This window comes from Panicum virgatum, chromosome 5K (assembly GCF_016808335.1).
Source record: "Panicum virgatum strain AP13 chromosome 5K, P.virgatum_v5, whole genome shotgun sequence".
NCBI lineage: Eukaryota > Viridiplantae > Streptophyta > Magnoliopsida > Poales > Poaceae > Panicum > Panicum virgatum.
The window spans coordinates 48,553,274-48,563,125 of NC_053140.1; the positions used below are offsets into that span (position 1 = coordinate 48,553,274).

The window sequence follows — 9,852 nt, forward strand, 5'->3', positions numbered from 1 at the left end:
CTCTCATCTGATGATAACAAGGCCATCTGTCTTATTCTGGCTCAACTATATACACAATCTAGCGTGGTTACGAGCACACATATTATCGAGGAGTTGTCATCAGTCCTTAATTTCGAGCAGCATGCTCAATTACACTCCATACCCCATCTCTCATTGACCCATTGATGCATTGTTGTCACTACTGCTAATATGAAGTAACTCGTGTTTGATGTGGCTTTGTAAAAGAGGAGCCAACGAGTGGAGTAGGAAGGTGCAAGGACAGATTTGGTTATATAGTACGAGTAATGGCCAGATTGGTTCTTTGAATCCGCGAAGAAATAAGAGACCAACCCCTTCAATGCATGCATTATCTGAAAACTGGCATTTGGCAAAATTATCCATAGTGCATTCACAAGACAAATACACTGATGAACTGCACAGACTGGTATGCGACAATATTATCGTAGTGTATTCACATGATAAATACACTGATAAACTGCACAGCATGTATGTGACAATTCGAGTGCATGAATTCTTGATTTCATACAGTAAGGGGTGAACGATTAAGGTCACAAATGAAATACAGAACCATGGCATTATACAGGAACTAAGGACTGGATATTTAATAACTGATGTGGCCTCCGAAGACCATCACTTAACAGCAGCCTGATGACCTTTGGGCCCGGTTGCCACCCACCACATCGACAGTGTCAGGCACATACCTTCATGACAACAGTTTTAAGGTCAGAGCAATGTTTTCCAGTAATTGAAAATAAACAAGATTGTGCGCATATGAAATGAAAGATAAACTCAAGTTTTTGTAGAACTGCATCAAGCAAAACAAACCAATAACTGACTGAAGTTCAAATCATGCAAACAACAACAAACATAAATAAATACATTAAAACACAATTAAGATGAGCATTCAGGGACAGAAACACTTAATACTTCAATTGTTGGGCACAGATTTGACAGATTAATGGCCAACAGCATAAAGCTTGGTACCATTATATCATTATCCTGATACTTAATTTTTTTTTTCTGGAAGCATACCATCACACCAATAGCAGAAATGACAGATTACCAATAGCAGAAATCTTGGTACCATCGTACCATTATCCTGATACTTTTATTTTCTCGAATATGCAGGAGAGCTGCGTATCTTTGTACTAAGGAGAAGAAAAGGTCCAATTACAGTAAAACAATACCCCACATTGGACCAAAGTGACGGTGGAGTGGAGAAAACACTAACAGGGTATTAATGTTTAGCTATTGTAAAAAACCTAACAGCTATATATTTTCAACAAGATACTGAAGAGAGCAAAAGAATATGCTTACAATTCTTCTTCAGGTTCATTCTTCAGGGCATTTTTTACAATGCATTGAAAAGCATCTTCCACATTAGTTCCTTCTTTGGCAGATGTCTCAAAGTAAGGTATGTTGCCTTTTGAGGCACACCAAGCCTTTGCCTTTTTCTCAGAGACCTAAGATGGCAGGAGGTAAGTTCATAAAAGTTTATTGCTTAGAAAATATATAGAGACAAAATAAAATATAATAATTACCACACGGCTGTTGCCACCATCAATATCAACTTTGTTTCCAAGCAGAACAAAAGGGAAGTTATCGGGATCAGATGGGCTAGCCTGAAAAGTGGGATTCGGAGGTGAGATTATCTCGGGGCACTGGTCACTGTAGGGTTTAAAGATTAAGGGAAATTAAGAATCATCACCTGAATTAGAAATTCTTCACGCCAGTTGTTCAGATTATCAAATGATTTCATAGAGTTGACATCATAAACTAGAACACAACAATCAGCTCCACGATAGAATGCAACACCAAGACTCTGAAACCTTTCCTGTCCAGCAGTATCCCATATCTGCATATATAGGACGTACAATATCATAATCCATAAAGCAGAAAAAATTCAGTCAGAGGTAAGCATGACCATGAGATGTGCAAATGCAAAAGTGAATTTTGAACGAGTTGGGGCAGGTAAAAGCAGGATTCTAGCAAAATAATCAAGCCACGTCCAGATATCCCTATATCCCTATATGCGCATATGTGGTTGCATATACAAGAAACAAATGTATTCAGATATTGTATGCAAGTGAAAACCAAAGGATTTACAATCCATCCCCCAAAAAAAAAGGATACAAAACTAACACAAAATAAAGCCAATGTTTATTTTGCACTCACAGTTATAACAATTAGCAAATCCAAACCATTTTAACAGAAATCAGGTAATATGTCATAGAAAAGGTTTCAGGGTTCAGATGCTAAGGGAACATTATGATGGTGAACCAACGCAGACTTCCTAAGCAGGTCACAGATAAAGATTGACTCACTCTACTCGTAACACCATTGATCTATAATTATGATTAACCTCAAAGATCCAAACTAATCTAATTCGCCAGGGAAGCCTTCATTGTATGCAAGAGCATAGACCCACTGTCCGTTACACCTTACGGATACCTTGTAACCACATTGTTCATATTCAGTCCAGTGGTGGTTCTTTTTATTACAGCTAAAATCAGTATGGACATTCTGAGCAATGTTACAGCTTTAACTTGTTTCGGAGTTCTCTCGATTAAGTTAAATAGCTGCCTGTTACTGTACATCCAAAATAACAGTAATTCAACTTCTCATGATCATGCAATGACTGCAGTTCAATATACCTTTCCTTTCTTGAACACGTGGGGGAGCTACATGTCCTTTCATTAAAGAAAAGTTAAATAATACAACCCCCACAGCACCCTTAACACTAACATGCAGTTCAAATTACCCACTATATAGTGTCTAATTATGCCTTGATGACAAAATTCTTTAATAAATTTTAACACAAACAGTTCAGAAAACAGTCTAACAATGCCCACGAATCCTACAATGCTGAACTTAACTTAGAAGTGAATTACAAGATACGTAAAACAAAATGCAGCAAGAAAATTCACAGAAACAAAATTCGTGTGCCTTACCATGAAACTGTTTTAAGAAATTTTGTACATAAATGACTTTCTCTGAGCATCATTAAGAAAACAGTAGGTTACTGATTATTTGTTCTCATGTGGACGGTTGCCTACTCTTAAGCTAAGGTCAAGTGGTCAACAGCTGACAGAATCAAGTGTACTACCTGAAGAGTGAAGAGCCTGTCCTCGAACTGCACCTCCTTGGTGAGGAAGTCGGCGCCGATCGTAGCCTTGTACTGATTGCTGAACTTCTTGTTCACATATCTGAATTGCATCGAAGCTAAGGAAACACTAAACGAGTTCTATACGAAACTGAAGTAGCATCTTCATGCCAAGGGGAAGCATCTAAATCGAAGGAATTAGTCCTCCGCAAATCGAATTGCAGGATACTGGTTCATCAGCGAAGTCTTCCCGACCCTGGATCGCAGAAAAAAAGTGAGTAAAGCGAAACCGTCGAAAAGTTTCAGATTAAAAGGAGAAAGATCCGAGACACCCACCCGCTGTCGCCGAGGATGATGACCTTGAGGAGCGTGCGCCGTCGCGAGGCCATCGGGATCTACCAAGGGCTCGTGCTCCGCGCGCTTGGGGGGGACAGAGAGAGGAGAGGCTAGAGAGAGAAAGAACCCTAAGCAGTGTTTGCTACCTTGCCGTCGCGAGCCGCGGCGAAGGGGAAGAGAAGGCAAGGGGCGTTTGGTTTGGCCACAGGTGAGACCACAAGGATGGTCCCGCGGATCTCATCCGGGTTTGACCAGGAACTTCCCGGAAACGGTTCGAGCCGGATTGGTGCGGGCGCAACCACCCAGCAGGCAGCAAGCTGTTTACGGAGCGATGGAATCATCCAGATGAACAAGCAATCAAGAGCAGAGATTAGGGCACTTGATGCAATATTTCAAAACGATGATTAAGCTCATCATGAAGCAACCAGGCACCAGCAGATGCCATATGGGGAAGCTCAGTATCCCATATTGAATTTGGACACCCTTGCAGCAGGCCACTGAGCCATTCATGTCATCTTCTTGGCAAGTGACCACCATTCAGCAGGGGCATGCTTTTCATCAGGCTTGACATCTCCAAACCAAAAAGATTGGGTAATTGTCTTTTACTTGCTGGGCGTGTTAATCTCTCCGATCGACAAATTTCTGAAGATCGTGGTTAGCCAGGGACAAATTGCTGGAATGCTTGACATTCTGACCGTTAAGTTTAGCCTGCTGCCGAGATTTTGATCGGAAACATCATGCATTCGTTACTGCGGTGGTTACTTACCATCGTTTTTGGATTTTGACAATTTTGATGTCTTTGTACCACTGAGCAGCTCAACCTTTTGCATGAGCAACTCAAATCTTTGGACATTTTTATTCACTGAGGGAGTGGCAACACAGTGCGTACAATTTACAGCTTAAACCTCCCACCCACCCAGCCGAAAAAAATTCATGAATCAGAAACCTGAGAAAAATGAGCACAAAAGAAAACGAGAAGCAAAATTCAATCCCACAGCGGCTGCATGTACACGAACAGTGAGTTCACCGTCCCTTCGTAAGCTGATGGGGCGCCAAAGAATGCTCGGCGTCACGTCTGGCCGCGTCTGCCGGTGGTGCGCCGGCTCATCCTCTCGGTGTCGCCGGCCGCGCGCCTGCCGGACCACTGCTGGCCCTGGCCCTGCGCGGCCGCGGGCACCTCGCCCGTGTCACCGCCGCTGCTGGCCGTGTACTCGCTGGAGGGGTTCAGCCCGTACTCGCTGGTGGGGTCGCTGAACTCGCTGCTCGCGTACTCCGTGATGGTGCCGGCGCCGGTGCCGGTGGTGCTCCCGCCGGCGCCCGGCCCGAACGCCATCCGCCGCAGCCGGCCGATCTGGTCCGTCGTGCCGCCCGACCGCTGCATCGCGCTCTGCCCAGGCCTCACGCCGGCGTTCAGGTCCTCCACCGACAGCTCGCCCTCCAGGTACCGGACGATCTGGCCATTCGAGAGTGGCGACGAGTTTGGTCAGGCTTGCTGCCACCGCTGCTTTCGGCAGGAGAGGTTTTTTTTGGCAGGGGAGATAGATGGTTTACCTGGGTCATCCGCGGGCGTGACCGCGCGGTCTGGCGCACGGCGGCCGCGGCGCACGCGATCAGCCGCGCCATGTCGTACGCGTCGTAGTTGGTCTCCAGCCTCGGGTCGATCAGCTCGTCGTAGTTCTCCTCCTCCACAGCTCTTGTCAGCAAGGGCCTAGCCTGTTAGACAGAAATGGAGATCATCCACCACTCGTTCAACTTGGACTCAATGCCATTTGTTATGCTATTATCAACAACTTAGAACGAGCTACAGATAGTCAGCTCACAGTTTAAATGAGGGGCTGGTAACTAATTTGGGTAAGTTCTAGAGTAAGATTGACGAGGACACTGACATGAAGCACTGAATGTTGTAACGACAACGAATTATGGAATGACAACATTGGGTCTAACAAGGGTACTCACCCAGGAAACTAACGTCTCAGGCTGATAAGCTGAAGATGCCATGATAGGTTTCCTCCCTGTGATCAGTTCCAGAAGCATCACGCCGAAAGAGAAGACGTCGGACCGGTCGCTCACTTTACCTGTGGCAGCGTACTCTGGCGCCAAATATCTGAAGACAAAAAGGAAATGACAGCACAAATTCAGTACATCACCACACGCACCGGTTCATGCACCGGCGTTTTATGTCGTATGGGAGCAAATTGCTGGGCGTGGCAACGTCACAGAGCAAACATTTACCCGAAAGTTCCCATTACGCGCGTAGAAACAGCTGTGACCTCAGCTGCTTGGTATTTGGCCAACCCAAAATCTGCAACCTGTACAAAAGCAGCGCGCACCTCAGATAACAGGAACGGGGGAGCAGACTAATGGCATCCGTCTCTCACAATTTTACCTTCGGCTCGTAGTTGTAATCCAGAAGGATGTTGGCCGCCTTGATGTCACGATGGATAATCTTTGGATGACCTGAGAGCAAACCAAACCGAGGCCATTTTTGTCAGCAACAGAAGCTTCAGAAATTCCGTTCAGAGAAACAGAGGGCAGGAGCCAAGAACTCACAATCCTCGTGCAGATAGGCGAGCCCCTTCGCCGAGCCGACGGCGATCTTCCACCGCCGTGGCCAGTCCAGCGCCGGCCTGCCGCTCCCTGATACCAAGCTCCAACAATGTCAGGCTAGCTCAAATGCCAGCAATTGAGCAGCATTCGTGACGTGCACCGATCATGAAGCGTGGTTCTTAGTTCTTACCGTGGAGGTGGAACTCGAGGGTCTTGTTGGGGACGTACTCGTAGACGAGCAGCCGCTGCTCGCCGTAGAGGCAGTAGCCGACGAGGGAGACGAGGTTCTTGTGGTGGACGCGGCTGATGATCTCCACCTCGGCGCGGAACTCGCGGTCGCCCTGCCCGCTCCCGGCGCGCAGCTTCTTGATGGCCACCTCCTGCCCGCCCAGCGTGCCGCGGTACACGTGCCCGAACCCACCCTGCCCGAGCAGGTTCGCGTCCGAGAACCCGTCCGTCGCCGCCGCCAGGTCGTCGTACCCGAACGTGCCGCCCGTCATCGCCGGCGACGGGTTCAGCGGCGGCATCGGGGGCTCGGACGGCCCGCGGCTGCTCTGCCACGAGTGCATCAGCGGCGGCGTCGAGGACGACGGCGGCGTCGTCGACGCCGCGTGCGACATGTGCGGCGGCGTCACCGGCCGCCGCGGGTCGTAGAACTCGGCTGGTGCCAGGAGCAAAACCATCCGTCAGTCCAGCAGCGTGTAACGACCAAAAAGGCGCACCACTGCAACTGCGTGCGGACAGCTCGCGATCGAGGGGACACGAGGACGATGTCGCGAACGCACCGGAGCGCCGCAAGCTGCGCCGCACGAGCGAGCGCGATGCCACGGCGCGTCCGATGGTGACCGTCACCCGCGACACGCGCAGTGATTAAGGGGGCCGTGGAAATGGAATCGCGCTCTGTCACACGGTCACCCCCGCGCTAATGCTGGGGCGGGACCCGCGTCCGGCGTCGCGACGCGGCATTGTCGCGGTCGAATCAACGTGCCCACGACGGAAAATCGCGGCGTCGAACAGTACTCTACTCTCCCTCGTTGATCGAACGCGTACCAAGGGAACTAGGGAAGGAAGGGGCGACCGCGTTGTGGGCGCGTACGTACCTGGGTACCCCCCCTGCGACGGAGGCGGGCGGCGGCGGCGCTTCCTTCCTACGAAGAAGTAGATGAGCCCGGCAACGAGGCCGAGCAGGACCACCGCCCCGACGGCCACGCCTATGCCCACCGCGGTGCCGTTGACTGTCGACTTGGAGGGGGACGAAGTCGGTGGCGTTCCTGGCGACGAGGGCGGCGGGGGTGGAGGCACGGACAGATGCGACGGCGGAGGAGGCGCGGGTGACGCTGGGACGCCGGTAGGGGGTGGCGGAGAAGTGGGGACGTCACTAGGAGGAGGAGGAGGAGGCTGGCGTACAGGCGGCGGAGGAGATGGTGTCGGAACGGTCGCCGGTGGAGGAGGAGATGGTGTTGGAACGGTCGCTGGCGGAGGAGGAGATGCCGTTGGCACGGTCGCCGGTGGAGGAGGAGATGGCGTCGGGACGGGCACTGGCGGAGGTGGGGACGGTGTCACCACCGGCGGTGGGGGCGACGGCGGCAGCGGCGACGGCGTGGGCGGCAGCGGCGATGGCGTGGGGGGCACCGGCGACGGCGTGGGCGGCAGCGGCGATGGCGTGGGGGGCACCGGCGCTGGAGTTGGCGGCAGCGGCGATGGCGTGGGCGGCACCGGCGCTGGAGTTGGCGGCACCGGCGATGGCGTGGGCGGCACCGGCGCGGGAGTTGGCGGCACCGGCGCGGGAGTTGGCGGCACCGGTGTAGGCGGGGTCACCGGCGTGGCCGGCGACGACGGCGCCGGAGCGGACATGGCGTTGCTTCTCGCTCCCCGCGGCGCGCTGGTGCAATTTCGTCTCCCCCGGTGTGGGCTGACTACGACCGGACCCGCACACCACCGGCGGAGCGAAGACCGGAACGCGGGGGATATCTATGTGCGGGGCGCACCCCGCCAGTTAACCCTGAGGTAGTGAGGTGGATCTCGCTTGAATTGGCCGTGCCCGTTTGTTGGCTTCGCGTGCCGGGTTCGAGCGACAGCAACAGCCTACGCGGGCGCAGTGGTTTGTGGTTTAAATCTCCGGCCTGTCTACTCGCTTTTTTTTTTCTAGCAGAGTTGTTGGATAAGATTGACCGCGCAAAAGTCAGAGTTCGATGGTGGGATTAAATTTGTGTTCGTGTTAGAAGCCAGGGCTGCACAGAGACCCCCCTCTAATCATGCGTCGACGACGTGCCGGTCAGAGCTTTCGGTGCGCGGACCCAGCTCGCGTGCAGGTAGTAGACACTAGACAGCACGGCAAGCGGCAGCTAGCAACCTCGCCAACCATGGCAACAACTTCGGTTGCCATGGCGCGACGACAACGCCCCGGACCGGACGCGCCCCCGTGGCGGGCGACGGCTCGTTGCGCTGCGCTGCGTTGCGTGTGGTGGTGGCGCGCACACGAAGAAGGAAACTAGCTCTGCTGCCGACCTGTCCTGCTCTACGCTCCCGGAACGACGAACGAGTACGGGCGGCGTTCCGAAGCGCGTCCGATCGATCTTTCTTCCTGTTCGGAAGAAGCTAAGGCCGCGAGTGTCTCGTTCTCAATCGGAACGGAGGAGTTTTCTTCCCCCGGTAGCTTGCCGGAACGGGCTTCGGATTAACTAATGGCAGGCGATGTGCTGCCTGCTGTGTGAATCTCAGAATCTGATTATTTACACCTGTCTGCAACTTGCACGGGCAAAGATATCATTGTCAGTAACCCGCTCATGACTGAGGCGATCGCGTCGTTTTCAAAAGAAAAAAGAAAAAAAAACTATGAGGCCTTCGGGTAGGGATGCTTTTTAGCTTACGGCTGACCTCACCACGTAGTCATCTGTCATCACCGTTCCGTATTCTACTGCCTCGCCGGATGCAGATGGGCGGGCATCCATCGCGCACGTTTGGAGAGGAGGACAAGAAGTTGTCAAGCCCCACCAGCAGACCCAGCGGGCCGGGCAGCAGCCGGCAGCGATGAACGTCCAGGATGAATACCTTACCAGCAGGCAGCAGCGGACATTCCGTTGACTTGACCCACCCGTTTGTCCGCACAGGTCCTCCGACCAACAGCGCACGTACCAGACGGCTCGTGGGTGGCAAACCTGCAGCCTGCCAAGGCAACATGATTTCTGGGCTCGGACGACATCTTCCGCGACGGACCCTCGGCGACCACATCACGAGGGCATAATAATTTTTCGGAAAAAGGACTCGCAGCATAAAACTGGTTATTGTACAAGCAAGTTGGGATGCTGCTCACCGGGTCTCTGGTATAAGATGACGAGGCTGTGTACTATAATAGTGGATGGCGAAGCCGTGCTAGACACTATTGTATTGTTGAATGCGGCACGTCTTTTCTTTTTCTAGTACACGGGACAGAGAAATGTTCAAACAACAACCAAAATGGCGCAGGTGAAGAGATTCTTCGATAATCTCACAATCATCATTGCAGGTTCTAGTAGATGAGTACGATATAATTAAGGAAAGATCAAGTTCATCTTTATGACCCCACTTGCTTTACCAGGTCGAAGTGAGATAAAGAACAAAACACACAGAAAATTGCAGCGATAAGAATAGCATGCAATGGCGGGCGTGATATGGTGATCGAAAAAACTGAAAATAGAATAGGGTAGCATATTGATCAAGTTCCGTTTGTGTATATAGGCTAGCATCAGTTTTAAATCAAGCTAACGGCAAGCCTTAATAATGTAGTCAGATTCTGCTCGAAATCAACTCGTTCAATTCGCAACCCATTTTAAACACTTAACCAAAGCAGATTTGAACCCATCCCATGAGCCCATTAGAGACAAGCT

The 9,852-nt window shown here is 51.3% G+C and overlaps 2 protein-coding genes across 2 annotated transcripts; both read right to left on the minus strand.

Moving 5' to 3' along the window:
• Positions 1-346: 346 nt before the first annotated feature.
• On the minus strand, positions 347-3,680 carry LOC120708053 (ras-related protein Rab7). Its single transcript, XM_039993144.1, has 7 exons — positions 3,440-3,680; positions 3,333-3,359; positions 3,107-3,206; positions 1,709-1,855; positions 1,542-1,622; positions 1,318-1,463; positions 347-701 (listed from the first exon to the last, which is right to left on the minus strand). Exons 1-7 carry the CDS (start codon positions 3,490-3,492, stop codon positions 635-637), a joined length of 621 nt encoding a protein of 206 aa, XP_039849078.1. The 5' UTR covers positions 3,493-3,680; the 3' UTR covers positions 347-634.
• A 590-nt stretch (positions 3,681-4,270) lies between these two features.
• Positions 4,271-7,962, minus strand: LOC120708054 (proline-rich receptor-like protein kinase PERK3). Its single transcript, XM_039993145.1, has 8 exons — positions 7,087-7,962; positions 6,177-6,647; positions 5,990-6,076; positions 5,826-5,896; positions 5,672-5,748; positions 5,396-5,543; positions 4,991-5,152; positions 4,271-4,892 (listed from the first exon to the last, which is right to left on the minus strand). Exons 1-8 carry the CDS (start codon positions 7,838-7,840, stop codon positions 4,509-4,511), a joined length of 2,154 nt encoding a protein of 717 aa, XP_039849079.1. The 5' UTR covers positions 7,841-7,962; the 3' UTR covers positions 4,271-4,508.
• Between the last annotated feature and the right edge of the window lie 1,890 nt (positions 7,963-9,852).